Here is a 16,438-nt window from a genome sequence, read left to right on the forward strand (position 1 = left end):
ATTGACGAAGAATATAGAGAGAAAGTAGGATGGAAAAATACATAAAGAGAAAGGGGATGGAAAATGTACGAAAAGAAGTGTTGAGAAAAAATATAGAAAGAGAAAGTGAAGTGGAAAATATAGAGAAAGAAATTGTAGCGAGAGAAAGTAGACATAGAAAAAAAATAATGTTGATTTTATTTTTCAAGGGGTATTAGTTAGGGTAAAATAATACATTTTATATTATGCAAGGATGAATGGAATTGTCCGTTTCATTACCCCTCCATTCTACCAATCAAACACTAAAAGTTTTTGCGAACAATTCAGCCACTTGTTCTTTGAGTTGGGATAAAAGGAAATTCTAAAACTTTGCCAGTGAGCTTGACTCTTAAAAAATGATGATCTATTTCGATATGTTTAGCTTTTTCATGCATCATTGGATTCACTGCTAATGCTGTAGCTCTAGTATTATCGCTCCAAACAATTGGACAGGGAGTGTTAAATTGTAAATCTTGGTAGCATTTAAATTTCTACTAGGGTACTCATAAGCTTCAACATTCCGCACATTACTGACGTCTTCATAATTTCCATTATAGACTTGAAAGAGAATGCTGGAGGTATCAAGATTATAGTAAGTATACATGACATTTGGTGTAATCTTAATAGATTTATATGGTGCCTATAGCATTACCCTAGACTTTAAATAGCCACCATCCTGTTTTAAAATTATAAAAGATTTTAATTAGATTTGTATTCAACATTTTTCTATGATCATGTTTTGATTGAATATTAAGTTATTAACAACACAACATTTTTGAGTTTACAATATTTTTTTCCCCAAAAAACAAAAAATCTATGCTCATCTTTGATTAATAAAAAAATTATGAAATATAATCCAACACATCCAAAAAAATATAAAATTGATTTATAATTTTATAATTATAATAAATATATATTTATTAATTATAATTTATTATAATATCATTTTTTGATATATTAAATATTAATTATAATATTTATTTATGATAAGTAAATAAAAAAGATTATTAAGTCTTCCCCATAAGAAACTTCAACCTAAAAATTCTCTTTCACTCTAGGTAGAATCATGTACAAAACTACTCGCAGAAGATCTAAGGTATCCACCCTATAACTCTATCTAGAATCATGTACAAAAGTATACACCCTACAACTCTATCTAGAATCATGTACAAAGCCACTTATAGAAGATCTAAGACATCCACCCTACACATTCACCAAACCCTACACATAATACTTCAAGCTGGCATTTTTCTTTGCCTGAACTTCTTCCAAGGCTTCATGGTTTACCTGTAACCACAATACCAAACTCAACATTAGTGTTTAATTTATAGCAACTTATATATATATATATATATATATATATATATATATTTATGAAAAAAAGATAAAAGAATATAGGAAATATACGGTGTCACAATGACAATAAAAATAAATTATTATTTGTCATAGTATTTTTGTCATAACAGGTGAACAAAGTTCTTGATGAACCTTGTTAATTTTGTGTTGCTTTTTGATAATTAATTGTACAAATAACGATTAGAATACATTCTTTAACCTTTGAAACATGTTTAAAACAAAACAAAATAATATATATATATATATATATATATATATATATATATATTATAGTTCTAATCTTTTCACATGAAATTTCCTATACATTTTTATTTCTATCTTTCTTGCTTTAACACTTCTAACTCTTAAAGTTACTAATTTCATACTTGATGATATAATAATTTTTATTTCTAAAGGAAAATGCAACAAGGAAGGAAAGGCAAAGAGCGATGCTTGGGAAATACAGAATTTTTATAAAGAATACTATGAACAAATATTCAAGCTTTGCACGCTGATAAGTCTGATCGCTTCGTATTGATGTGAAGTTTAATTATTTGATGAAAAGTTTGCTCATAGAGTACTGCTCCTAACTTTGTGCCTGTCCTATTTGAGGTTTTGAAGCTGTAATCAGACACAGCTGCTGAACGTATCAAACTGTTGCTGTCCTATTTGAGGTTTTGAAGGCGGTAAATCAGACACAGCTGCTTCAGTAGCCGATGTGAAAATGAAAATTCTTTTATAACTCAGTATGATATTCAACCTTCCATTTAAAACCTGTTTCTCTTAATAAAATATTTTGTTCAAGAATTTACTTGCAGATTTTGGAAGCCCACACGAAATATCATATATATATATATATATGTTCCATACAATATTCTTTATATATATATATATGTTCCATACAATATTCTTACTCTGATCCTCATAGTCAAAATCAGGCTTTAATAAGATATCCAAAGGTTCGTTCCACTATCTATTTTAGTTTATTTGATAGTCCTGTTTTTAAGCCTGAACTTCTAATATCTTGCTTTGCTTTAACTCACAGATTCAAGCTACAGTTACTGAACTTCATAATACTAGGGGCTTGCCACGGCCAAAGGGGCACAAGAAGAAAATTGATCAGGACATTCTAGACTGGCTACAGTACATGTTTGGGTTTCAGGTGAAGCGACTCACTGAATTAATTGAGGCCAACTACTTGGATTTTCATATTTAATTTTCAGCTTATGCTTCACTCGTTAATGCAGAAGGATAATGTGACAAATCAAAGGGAGCATTTGATTCTGTTGCTTGCAAATGTGCACATACGAAATTTTCCAAGGCCCAATCAAACCCAAGGTTTTTGGTCTGGTGTGAATGTGATACTGACTTGTTTTGACTTTCTGAGCTACTTTTAGGTTTTCCACTAGTATTTGCCGATGTACTTTTTTTGTATTTCGTTGGATGATCGTGCTCCGAAGGAAGTGATGAAAAAAATTTTCAAGAATTATAAAAGATGATGCGAATGTCTGGATCGCAAAAATAGCCTTTAGTGAGCTTACATATTTGAAAAAGCAAGGATGTCCGTTTTATGTTAATATTCTCCAGGAGTTGCTTACCGCTAATATTATTATGTCTTAATCATCTTATAAATAGTGGTGACTATTGCTCTCTCTCACTCCGGCTGGTACTGAGCCACTGGTATACCATGAATAAATATTTTGCTTCTTTCTCTACCCTCATTTTGCATCACCCGCTGAGGGCTGTTTTCAACTGGGAGGTTGCCTACCATTCAGCAGGAAATTCGGCAGAGAAACTTACTGTACATGGACTCATATCTTCTAATATGGGGAGAAGCTGCAAACTTGAGATTCATGCCAGAAATCCTTTGCCATATATATCAACATGTATGCATTAATAACTTGCCGTCTATTTTTATTTCATTGATTTACTACTCGTTTTTGACATGTGCAATTTCTGAATATACATTTGCTCATACATAGACATTTATGTGCCATCGAGCCGAGTTGGTAAATTCGTAAGGGATGTAAGTCGGATCCATGTGTTTTTCAAAGTGAAGAACTTTTCTAGAATATTTTAACCCACATGTTTGTATTGCTTTAATGGTATAGAGTTATAATTTAGTTGAGCATCACATTTTGTTATCTACACTTTCTATTAAGGCATTTGAATTGTATGGGATGCTGACCCGGGAGTGTTAGTTCACTGACAGGCGAGAGCACATAAAGCCTGCCTTTTTTGGGTAAATCACATAAAGCCAGCCTGTGCTGGTGAAGACGAAGCATCTTTTATGAAAGTAGTGACTCCAATTTATGATACAATTGCGAAGGTAATTCTCTTAAATTTCATTTGTATGTTTCATGCGAATTCCTGTTCTTGTTTCTTCAGTTGATTGCTTTGCTTCTTGTTTTTGTTTTTTCAATTGATTGCTTTGCTTCATCTCCATTCTCAAAGATGCATTTTAGAGACAAATTTTCCTTGCAAGTTTCAGCATGATCCGATATTTGGTTATACCAATTTCTTGTAGAATTCTTCTTTCTATACACTGCTTCTGCATCTGAACCAGTTCAAAGACCTATCCTTAAGATGGTCCTCTATGTTATGCTTCAATTTCAGTTACAAAAATTATGTATAAAGAAACTACCATACTAGTTCAAGTTATCTAGAATAAGTAGTTAATTGACTACCTCATATCCCTTCTATGAGAGATAAAGCAAATTACACATTCTTTCATTCCTTATAGGGACTAGAAATATGTACAAGCTAAATGATTCTTTTTTCATATCTTTCTACTACCTGTTCAAAAAAAAAAGGTAAATCTAAAATGATTCGCTTTTCATATCTTCTACCTGTTAAAAAAGCGAGGGAAATCTAATATTAAGAAAGAAAATCCAACTTCCTGCAAAAAAATTCAGCGGGGATTAGATATTTACATTTGCAGCCCGTATTTTGTATCTTGATACATTTATATTTAGGTTCCATGTCAGCCAAAAGCATATTTCAAAAGCTTATCCAGAAGTATGTCTCTTTCCTTAAATTGTTTCCTTTCCTACTGCAATATTTTCTCCGCATCTGATTTCTTCTCCACAAGCTTAACAATATTATTACGAAAATCATTTAATCTGCTCTCTTTTCCTTCACATTTCCTTTTCAATCTTTTAATCTCACAACAATGGTTCTCAACTTGCTTACTTAGACGAGAAGAGAGATGATCCTCTTTTCCTTTGCAAGTTCTTTAATGGCATTATAACAATCCTGAGCCAAATTTTCAAGATTCTTATAATCCATCTTGGCCAAAAAATCCTTTCAAGTTTGATCATCTTTTAAATCCTGAACTTCTTTAGCTTTTTCTTTGATAACGGTCTCTTTTTCAACGCACCTCACCTTAAGTGCTGCAATTTCATGCACATTGACCGCAGCTTCTCTCCCCAACTTGTCAAGCAGAGTCCCATGCAATCTTCCTTCTTTGCCTTCAATTGCATCTGAAAACGACTTGTAAGCCTTATTATGACCATCCCTCATTGGTTGTCCTCAAATTCCATTATCAAGAAATGTATCTACGACTTCTTGTACTAATTTCTCCGGACACAAAACATTCGGTATATGAGCCTCTTCAAACAGGACTTAGTGCTATTGATTCGATGATTCCTATAGGACGTGGTCAACGGGAATTAATTATGGGGACAGGCAAACGTGTAAAACATAGATCTTTTAGCCCCTTATTGCCGTGGAGTAAAAATAGGACTATTTGGGGGAGTGAAGTGGGCAAAACAACACTTATTATGGAATTGATCAACAACATTGCCAAAACTCATAGACAAGTTGAAGAGAGAAACTACAGTCTATGTGCATGAAATTGCATATTCAAGATAAGGTGCGTTGAAAAAGAGACCGTTATCACAAAGAAAACTAAAGAAGTTCAGGATTTAAAAAATAATCAAGCTCAAAAGGATTTTTTGGTCAAGATGGATTATAAGAATCTTAAAAATTTGACTCAAAATTTCTATAATAACATTAAAGAACTTGTAAAGGAATGCAATGCAAAAGAGGATCGTCGCTCTCGTATAAGCAGATTGAAAACTATTGTTGTGAGATTAAAAAGCTTAAGAGGAAATGTGAAGAAAAAAAAGCAGATTAAATGATTTTCGCAATAATATTGTTAAGCCTGGTGAAAAGAAATCAGATGTGGAGAAAATTTTGAAGTAGGAAAGAGACATGCTTTTGGATAAGTTTCTGAAATCTGTTTCTCGCTTACACTGAACTGAAATACAAACTGTATCAAGATGAAAAAAAAGTCTGCAATGCAACTATCCAATCCTTGTTGAATTCTTATGCAGGAATTTGGATTTTCTTTCTTAATATTAGACTTCCCTCGCTTTTTGAACTGGTGGTATAAAGAAAAAAAAAAATAGTATATAAATGCTATAGTGACCTTAGAATGCAACTCAGTATCCTTTGTCAGTGTTCTTCTAATTCCCAAATTTCCTCATCTTTTTTAGCAATAACAGCATCATCCATCTCCAACCTCACGTAATTCCTTAATATCTCTTTTTTCCTATCGATAACAATGTGTTGTATCTCACACTTCTTCCTAAGTACTTTAACATCCTCAACATGACTCACATGTTCATATTTTGCTTCACTCTTAAGCTTGTTATCCTGTTCAACCTGTTAAACCAATTCAGATCACATAAACTATAGCAGGTATCATCAATCAAACAGGTGAATTACATTTTATCTTATTAAGCATTAAATTTTCCAGCTAACAAATGTTCTGTTTGAAGTTAAAAACTTTGAATTGAGTAGTTCATGGTTTCCCCTAATTGGTTCATGTCATTCATTATCCTTAAGAATTGAAGATACAATGGGAAAATTCAGTTTCCTAAGATATACTAATTTGTTGAGAATATATATATATATATAAAGATTTTACGGTGCGGACGTCCGCTTGACATCCGCAAAAACATCAATACTCGTATTTGTGTGAGAGTATTGACGATGGTTTCTTCAAAAACCGTCATCTTTGTAGAAGTCCGTACGATTAAAAGTCCGTCCGGATATCCACACCATAGATAGACTTTATATATATATGTACATACATTAACAAAAGAGAACTTACCATCTGCTTTTCTTCGCCTCCTCCAGATGGCTGACCACAAGTGAGGACAAGGTATTCTTCTTTTTCTTTTTTGGAACTGTTATGAGATCATGCTTGAGTTAATGAGAAAATAAAATTACGGCTATTAAAAGCTACTGTCATTTCAACAGATAATGTTAAAAAATGCTGTGTTAAAATTTTAATCTTTTAACATTTATAAATGATAAAATACAATTATTTTGATTCAACGAATTTTAAATATTATCTAAATTAACAAGATTATTCAAATTCCTAGCTAACTTCCAATCAATATTTACGAACTCTGGGGTTTCATGGCTTTAGTAACGTTTAATTCTCTACTACAAACTCTTAATTTAAATTCCTCAACAAAATGAACCACCATAGGTGCGATCTGTAAAAATATATAGCTCATAAAAAGATCAGGATTTAAAAACCCCAAAAATACATTTTATTGTGGTCGGTAAACCTTATAAGAATTAAATTTCTACCCATTTCAACCAGATATGGCTAGAAATACTTTCTAGCCAAAAAGACTTAAACGCATTGGGCAAACCTTTGAAGAAATAATTTTCTAGCATTTAAAACTGATTTTTAAAGTGCTAAAACGTCGCTGCTTTTGTACATCAAATTTATCAGTAACTCAAAACTACATAGCTAAGACAAACCGGCTCCTTGACACTCTAGACCTGTCTCATTATAAGAGGATTAGTTTGAAATTGAATCTTTAGGTTAAAAAGAGAAATTTGACTTTAAAGTAATTACTTAGATATGAGCATGATTGCCTGTCAATAACTATAGCATACTGCAAATAAATCAATTTTTTTTTCTAGTTCGTTAATTAGCATTTTCAGGATCATTTGTTCAGCATACATAGGTAAGAAGTATGATAACTTTTCTATTCAACAAGAACAGGACACTTTCTGGCATGCAAGCAAATACGCTTATTATAGGATGTAGCAACTGTGAAAAATGTAGTAATACTAATTCTTGCATACCTTTTGGGGTAATCAACAACCACCCTGCCAGAAAATCCAGAAGGAATCCTTTGCGCAGTTTAAAATCAACTCACTTTGTTCATCATTTTCAGGATGCACTTGAAATACAACTCTTGCACTCTTTGATAAGCATCGGTACAATGACCCAAAGAAAGCCCTGCAAGAGAATTTAAGCATACAACGTTAGTTACTGAACAGATATGAGAAAAAGTCATAGAACCAACCATGCTTTAACCAAATCAAAGAAAAATACTAGAGGAAATTAGGAGATAATTATAAGGTTAGCGACAAGAACATAAACCCAATGAAAAGCTGGGCGTACTTCATCCTTAGTTGGGGCTCGTGAGAGGATATATCAGCATTGCAGCACAACAACTGCATCCTGCAAAGAAGTAAAATTCTCACGGCGTAATGTCGTGTAAAAGTAGTTGGTATAATTTCAAGAAAGCTATAAAAAATGAAGCAGCAAAGACTAGGTACAGTCAGTGAAAATTTGAATCAGATTTATGGTTCAGCTGCAACTATAAATTCTTTTAATCATTGCTAATATATTCAAAAGAATAAACAATGAAATTGCAAGACATGATGCCAGGTTATGAAAAAACTAGAGGAAAGAGATGATGGAATTGCGAATACAAAAACTAAGATGCTAGTACAAAAGTAGCTACATAATTGGCAAGAAAATTCCGGCGTGCTAAAATGGAACATAGTCTTCGAGAAGAATTAGGATAGGCAGCAAAAATGTCGAAATTGGTGAAAAATAATGAAAGCAAACCTGAACAGCAGAAATACTTATGGCCCCATCAATAAGCCCATCGCAAAGTCCCAAGACCTGAAATAAAATTCAAATATGTTGTCATACACCAAAACTATCAACTGAAAGTTAATGCAAATAGAAAAATCAAAAGTCAAATTCCATCAACCACACATCTAAACACCTCTTTAGACAGAAAAAAAGATGACAGAGATTACCAATATCGAGGATCAACTTGCGGACTCCATCATCGGGCAGAGTGAGAAGCTTAAGAGCTTTCTGGATGATACGAGAGGAGGAGATAAACTTTCGAGCCTCCGTATCGTCGTCGAATATCCCAGGTAGTTCTTGCAGCGACGACATGTCGGAATTCTTGCCCATGCCAAAAAGATTCGCTGGATTTGAGGGTTTGAGGCCTTGAAGACGATCCGGCCGGGACAGCCGTGAAAGAGGGTTTAAGGCCGAAATGGAAATTCAAAGAGAATATATATATATATATATATATATATATATATATATATAAATATATATATATATATATATATATATATATATATATATATATATATATATATATATATATTTTTAGGAGATTCAAAGAGAAATTTTAATACGCGCGTGACCTAGACGGGAGAGAGGGCTTCCTCGTAATCTTATATGCATTTTTTTTTTTTTTGGCTGCTGTTTTCGAATGTAATTTCTTTGTGCGTTATACCATATATTTTCTTTTAAATCTTTAATTCGTATGCAATTTTATTTTTCTTATCTTTTATTTTTCATTGGCAGCATGAAATATACAAATTGAAGGTTAGATTTATAAGTGGAAAAAAAAAAAACAAAAATTTTCTAATTAATGATATCCACACTTCCATTATAAATTTTAATAATTTATCAAAAATTCATTATTTTCTTATCAAAAATCAATAAATAAAAAAATTGATGTACTTTATTAGTTTGGGTCTTTGGTGGGCTTAACTTTTATTTTTTGCCTAAAAGATAAAAATATGGAATTGAGTATGCGATCTGCAAAAAATTAAAATTATATGAGAAATTTTATGGTTTCATGTTATTATTATTATTACTATTGTTTTTGCTTATTGGACGATACAAAGATGGTTAACTTTTATTGAAATGATGCTTTCCTAAAGTGTGGAGCTCTACAAGCTTCTCTCATAAGTATACAAAAATCATATGGCATCAATCATATGTATTTATTACATACAAAATATAATGTTATAATATTAATTAATTATTCTATACCTAATCAAATGTGGATTGTATAAAAGCAGAAGTAATATTTGTTGCTAGAATAGAAAATTTCTCGGCTGCTTCCCAAATAGATGGTACCACTGCATACATCGACCAAGAAGAATTTTTAAGACATTATATATGTCAGTCAAATTTTGAATTGTTGTCGTCCGAAAAGCAAATTAGATTGTTTATGAAGCGAAGGATGAAGCCCAAAAATTAATTAAAAAAAGGATGAAGCCAAAAGAGAATTATTGGGGCACACTAAAATTTGTCGACTGGAGAACAACCAAAACTTTTAGAGCGAACCTAAAACCAAAAAGTGTGGCATCGTAATCCTTTACTCTTAAAATAAAATAAAATAAAATTTCATGACCCTCCAATCTACTGAATGAGAGCAAGAGAAAAAATTGTTGATGGTTGGGATTTTATTTATTCAAAATTCTCCATAGATGTCAAGTAGACTCAATTACAAAGAGAATATTTGGAGGATAACATTAAAAACTATGAAATAATGCCAAAGAAGAAATATTGGCTGGCAAAATTGCAGAGCAAAATAGGCCTATAAATATGAAAATTAAGACCATTTGCACGAAAGATTATCCAAAAAAAACACTCGACAAGCATTTGTTTACATGAAAGCTCAACCACCAAAACAAGATCAAAGAACCAGCTTTACTCTCTAAAACACATAAATAATAAACTCAGCTCATAATAGTGATCTTAAATATTTTGTTGTCTCTATAGTAAAATTTACATATTTTAACATTTTAGCATTTATATTGAGGATTTAATATTTTACATTTCTTTAAGAAATTTCTAATCAGTATCAATTGAAATTGCACCACTGTATGTTTAAGTTTAAAGACAACAACAATCAATGAGCATTAATAAGCAATAAAAAAGGAGACAATCTATGGCTTCCTCGAATAAAAAAATTAACAACTGTAAAGAAGATAATGCAACTCTAGACAGGATAAATAAGTCACTAGATTATCATCAATGCTCCGGAAATGACATGTACGTTTTGTGAACTACCAATTATTATCAAAAAAATTCACCAAAAAAAGTATCATCAACATAACTTACATTAAACTCTGCATAAAAAGGAATCTGAGAATCCAGACATGACACGGCAAATGCTCTGAAATTCCTCACCACTGGGGTTGTAACATGCCATGAGAAATGGACTGTACCTGCATCAAGAGGAACATTTTGTATCTATCACAACCAATCAACACACTTTCACGCTATGAAAAATGAGCTAAAAGTATTTTTGTCGGGAACAAAATTTTTATAATTATGATATCTTTCACATTCAAATTCTCAAATGATTCCACACTATGTGTGACTACTCCCACGCATGAATGTTGAAAACCCAACAAAAAATAAATAAATAAAATAATCTATCTGCATCATGGGGGGAAACGGGAGGTAAATTTGCTCTTGCCATACTTGCTTTTCTTCCATTTTCATGCCAAGCATCAAGTGGGACTAAATCAAAAGAGTCATTCAATTCTTCAACATATTCTCGCTTGACCTACAAAGGAATCAAACAGTTTTTAATCAAGCACAATGTCACGCTTTGATGGAGAATATCCAGCATCAATATCCAAAGATTTGACCATAATCCCTTCACTAGATGATAGACATGCAATTTCAAGAAAAGAGCTTCTCTTAGTTAATGTTGCTTCATTGGTAAAACAAGCATCATCTGCTACAACCTACCAACAGAAGGATGTATACACCACTGAATAAGATAGTAGGAAATAGTATTAAGAACCAATCATAAAGTACTTACTGTCATTTCCTTTGCATATTCAAGATATCTGGACTTGTCACCATAAAAAAAAGAATCTTTCAAGTCCGTATAACTGGGGGACAAGAACTAACCAGAGGAATTAATGTTACGTTTACATCCTCAAATAATGTGAATTAGTGTAAAATATAACTACAACACAGAACATGGAGATTCATACAATTTTGGTCTTTGGAGCAGAGGAAAGTCCAACAGCCTGTCATAAAGTTAGATAGCTCCATTTAAAAAATAAGCAACAAACTTCACTCGTTTGACAGTAGAGAGCCAGTGATAGTCTAAAATTTATGCACTCAACCACTTGAGTTTACAACTTTTCCTTTGTCACCAAAAGCTTCGTCCCTCTTATTAATTAAGAGGAAGATTTAAGATAAGTACCGCTGTCCATTTGAAAACATATAATATCATAGACAAAAACACAAATGTCAAGCTGCACATAAAAACAAAATGGGGTTCCCGAGTAAACCCTCAATAATGCATCGAGTTGGAGAAGTTTTCTGTTGTTGTAATTGTTGAGATGTTAGTACCAAATTGCTTCTATCTTAGAGCTCGGAATTGACAATGATAAGAGGAAGGTTGTAGTTTCTTCTTCTTCTTCTTCTTCTTTTTTCTTTGTTTTTTTAGTGCAATATTGTGCTTTCTGATGTAACAAATGATTCTGTCAAGAGTTCTAGTATATGCCAAGTTCGACATAATTTCATGAATAACAATGATTGTAAAAATTCTCGAGGTGATTCCGTCTCTCAGGGCTTGCCTGCTTTAATGAATTGATGTTTGATGCAAACTTGAACTCATGCTTGCTTAGTGCCAAACACTGCCTAAGTGCTAGTTTTCCGTACCATCTACATCGCACTGTATCAGTGGCAGGTAACCATTTTCTCTCACATTTCTAGCAATTTGCAAGCCCCCAACTCAACCACGTGAAAAGCTCATCAACCGACCAGCATGGCAAAGTCACGGACACCAACTTCACTGAGGCCCCCCAACACACGGTTACCCTGTGTGCTTGACTTTTCACCATTCCCTTCCAACTTATCCTTTCAATATTTGATGCCCATTACCTATCTTTTTAGTTTATATTACTTCTCCCATTACCTATCTTTTTAGTAAAAGAAAATCAGTCGATAATGCAAGATTTATATATATAATTTTCATACTGTGTGTATGTATTTTACAAATGAATTTGAGCAACTTCTTGCACCACCAATATAATGCAAAATTTCAGCAACAAAATAAAACATAACGCTAATATAGTTTAATCAATTTTGAATCATCTTGTAATAACGTTGTTAGTATCATGTTGAGTAATGTGGCTTAACAGTAACAGAAAAAAGCAACATGAAGTAATACGTTGACTACTGGCCAAAATGTTTTGCCCAATATGATCATCACAGATGAGCTTCGGAGAAATTTGAGTTAGCGACCTGATCGGTGAGATTAGTTCCTAATTCAATTTTACTACATTTCATTGGCCACGAATCAACGGCAAATAGTGGCCGCACCTGAAATTAGTAATCTTAAAATGAAAACTAAAGGTGACAAGAAATGAAAAGAGAAATAATTAAGAAGATATTGTTGGCAGGTTGCTGTCTTTATGGAAGAAACTTGTGGTCTTGTCCAGTACGAGTCCACCACACATGCATTTTCACTAGGTATTGGTAATAATTAAAATATATATCTTATCATTTTTTGTGGGGGGGGGGGGGGGGTTCTAAACGAGTGGTTTTCCCTAGTTGTAGCTCACCTACTATCAATTAGTATTTTGTTGCCTACGACTATTTATTTTAGCTTACAAATTAAATTAAGTACACTTTTCACGAGGTTAACAAATTTAAGCCACAAATATATAAAAATTTCACTACTCCGGACCATAACAATTCACTCAAAAAGAAGGGGGGGGGGGGAGTTTGATTTTTAGGTCAATTTGCTTTCTGATATGCATGAAATCCTTGAAAGCCATGTATTTCTTTCGTTAATTTACCAATCAAAGATACACGTAGTAGATATATAGTTGAACCATTGGCAAGGTGTAAAACGTTTTAAAGCCAAGATTTTTAGAGGATTTAGGTGAAGGAAGAGGTACAAATATAGAACAAACAAATAGACAGTGAAAGATCTAGTGAAATTAGAAAATTACTCAACATAAAATAACTTATTCACAAACATTTAATTCTCCTGCCGCCAATAACAGTTCCACGAAGTTCAACATCGATCCCCACAGCTTTATTCTTTGAGATTAATGATTCTGATTTTTCTTCTTGTTCAGGAAACAGCGCCACCATCTGTATAATGTTATATATAATTATAAAACTAGACAGAGAAAATCAAAGTTCATGAAATCGACCATTTTATTTAAAGCCCAACTACATGAAATAAAGGCACCGCTGCATGTAGGGCCGGTAGGTTGTTATAATACCAAATTAGTACACTTCAAAACAATTCTCATATTCAACATAGTGATCAATATTTCATATGATCCACCTTCAATTTTCGCCATGAAATTTGTTTTCCTCCTAACCTGCTGCCTATTTTTCAGGGCGGCGATCTCATTGTCAAATTCTCAACAATACGAGGCAATTTTCAACTTTGGTGACTCTCTTAGTGACACTGGAAATTTCCTTCTCTCTGGTGCCCTTGCATTTCCAGTTATAGCAAAGCTCCCTTATGGGGAAACCTTCTTTCGACATGCAACGGGGAGGTGCTCCGATGGACGCCTAGTGGTTGATTTCATTGGTACATACCCTTGCACTTTTAATTTGCCTCTTAATTCTTAATTAGTTGAACACTTAGCATTACGTATTCTTAAACTTCAAGATTTAGGATTTCACCCCGTTGAAATTTGATGAAAAAATAAAATGCATAATGCAAGATTTCTTTTTATTATTTATTAATGACGATCTTAATTAATCAATCATATAGCTGAGGCATTTGGGCTACCACATTTGCCACCCTATCTTGCACTAAGCAAAGGCCAAAATTTCAAGCACGGAGCAAATTTTGCCGTTGCTGGAGCCACTGCACTTGACCCAGATTTCTTCTACCAACAACAGGTCGGACACACTCTGTGGACAAATGACTCATTAAGTGTTCAGCTTGGTTGGTTCAAGAAGCTCAAGCCCTCCCTTTGCAAAACTAAACAAGGTATATGTACCTAAGTTTGTCCAATTGCAACCAAAATTCTATGTATTTCTTAATTTCAGTAGTCCTAGAGAGCACCAGTCTTCTTATATTAACAAAATTTATAAATTAATATACAGAGTGTAACGATTACTTCAAGAAATCGCTGTTTGTCCTTGGAGAGATAGGTGGAAATGATTACAATTACGCCTACTTTGTCGGTGGAACACGCAAACAACTTAAAGCTTCTGTGCCTTTGGTTGTTGAAGCAATTATTAGGGCCGCAAGTGTATGTTTATGTCACCATATATTTATATAAAAATTTAATTTGTATACATATGTATATATAATGGAAGGGAAAATTACTTTAATTAAAATATATCCACACAATATATACGATGTAGGCGTTGATAGAAGAAGGGGCAGTGGAGTTGTTGGTTCCAGGAAATCTGCCTATTGGATGCTCGGCCGTGTACCTGACATTGTTTCAGAGCCCAAACAAAGCTTCCTATGATCAACGAAATGGGTGCTTGAAGGCTTACAATGGCTTCTCAAAGTATCATAATGAACAGCTTAAGCGTGGCCTTGAGACGCTTAGAGTGAAGTACCCTCATGCAAGGATCATCTACGCTGACTACTACGGTGCTGCCATGCGCTTCTATCATGCTCCCCATCAACACGGTGAGTTTTCATGACATTGTATATGTCGTATGTGGATGCATATGCTTCTTTTTCTGTAAATAATTAATAATCAGGCCCGCCTAATGTTGCTTAATTTCTTAATTTTATGTTGCAACTACCAACTCTGTATATCAAGATAAATAGACAGCATGCAATTAATTCAACAACAAAGCTTCACTACTCTTTGCTAATTTTAATTAACAAAGGTAATAAGCGGTACCCGGTTGTGGGATCCATACATATTTATATGTGTGTTGATTTGTGGTTGGAAAGTACAATGACCAAAATCTGAGAGTTGCCCCTTTTTTGTTTTGTTTTTTTTTTTTTTTTTGGGTGAATGAGAGTTGGCCTTCAAACATATACATAAAAGAGACATTTCTACTCAATGAAAGTGAACAAGTATATACTTGTACATAGATCTAATACCATGTTACTTAATTAATCTAACCCATTCATGTATACCATTTGTATTACCAAAATACAAGTTTATTTTGAAAATTAACAAACAGCTAGCCTCTTAATTAATTAGGTACGCAGAGAGAGACAAGATAATAAAATGGTGATAACTATTATATTATATGTTAATTAATATTATATGAATTAATGGATTGTGCAGGGTTCTATAGTGGGACTTTGACAGCTTGCTGCGGAGGGGGAGGACCATACAACTTCAACAACTCCGCAAGGTGTGGACACACTGGTTCCGTAGCCTGCAAAAACCCTTCCTCTTTTGCAAATTGGGATGGCATTCACCTAACTGAAGCCGCTTATGCCCATATTGCCAAGGGTTTGATCTATGGCCCTTCTACTTCTCCACCCCTCTTAATCACCAATATATCCATAGGTCCCTCCAATTAATTACATAGTCCCCTCCTAACAAGTATATGGTACCTACTTATGTTTGCATGAACATTCTCCATAATAATATATTTCAAGTATGCATAATTTAATTTGTTTCCAACTTTTGGTACTTCTTAGCACCAATTATCAAAAACAAACTTGCTTAATTTTGTGTCGAATGCATTGTACCTGCAACAATGAAAATTGAACCTTCATTTAATTAAAAGTTTTATTATTGTGCTCTTACTGTTGCTTTTTCATCTTTTCTTTCCTAGTAAAAAAGATGGTGTTTTGTCTTTTTTAAGTCATATTATTTTTTAAACCGTCTCTTGTATGATGATAATTCATTATTCAAAGGCAATATATCGATATTACCGAGGAGTCATTTTCAATCTTTAGCAAAACAATAAAAAAATGAAAATAAAAATAAAAAGGAGTCATTTTCCAATCAAGTCCAAAAGGGAATTCTGCTTGTTCCATTAACTTGGCCCAATTAATCTGTCCAAAATAGAACC

At 33.1% G+C, this 16,438-nt stretch overlaps 1 protein-coding gene, 1 long non-coding RNA gene and 1 pseudogene across 2 annotated transcripts; 1 reads left to right on the forward strand and 2 right to left on the reverse strand.

Moving 5' to 3' along the window:
- Positions 1–3,978: 3,978 nt before the first annotated feature.
- On the reverse strand, positions 3,979–8,699 carry LOC107410750 (18S rRNA (guanine-N(7))-methyltransferase RID2-like; annotated as a pseudogene).
- A 144-nt stretch (positions 8,700–8,843) lies between these two features.
- Positions 8,844–12,126, reverse strand: LOC132800358 (uncharacterized). The gene is made up of 3 exons (XR_009635391.1): positions 11,271–12,126; positions 10,925–11,009; positions 8,844–10,665 (listed from the first exon to the last, which is right to left on the reverse strand). It is a non-coding gene; the product is annotated as an uncharacterized LOC132800358 (long non-coding RNA).
- Positions 12,127–13,721: 1,595 nt separating this feature from the next.
- On the forward strand, positions 13,722–16,174 carry LOC107410926 (GDSL esterase/lipase At5g45910). The gene is made up of 5 exons (XM_016018416.4): positions 13,722–14,018; positions 14,205–14,426; positions 14,543–14,691; positions 14,807–15,083; positions 15,700–16,174. Exons 1-5 carry the CDS (start codon positions 13,781–13,783, stop codon positions 15,939–15,941), a joined length of 1,128 nt encoding a protein of 375 aa, XP_015873902.3. The 5' UTR covers positions 13,722–13,780; the 3' UTR covers positions 15,942–16,174.
- Positions 16,175–16,438: the final 264 nt, after the last annotated feature.

This window comes from Ziziphus jujuba, chromosome 1 (genome assembly GCF_031755915.1).
Source record: "Ziziphus jujuba cultivar Dongzao chromosome 1, ASM3175591v1".
Classification (NCBI taxonomy): domain Eukaryota; kingdom Viridiplantae; phylum Streptophyta; class Magnoliopsida; order Rosales; family Rhamnaceae; genus Ziziphus; species Ziziphus jujuba.

Excerpts from the sequence above, each read along its gene's own strand:
- LOC107410926 (XM_016018416.4), top strand. The coding sequence starts at position 13,781 with ATGAAATTTGTTTTCCTCCTAACCTGCTGCCTATTTTTCAGGGCGGCG. Across the intron at positions 14,427-14,542 it reads CCTTTGCAAAACTAAACAAG|AGTGTAACGATTACTTCAAG; the intron begins GTATATGTACCT and ends ATTAATATACAG. Across the intron at positions 14,692-14,806 it reads CAATTATTAGGGCCGCAAGT|GCGTTGATAGAAGAAGGGGC; the intron begins GTATGTTTATGT and ends TATACGATGTAG.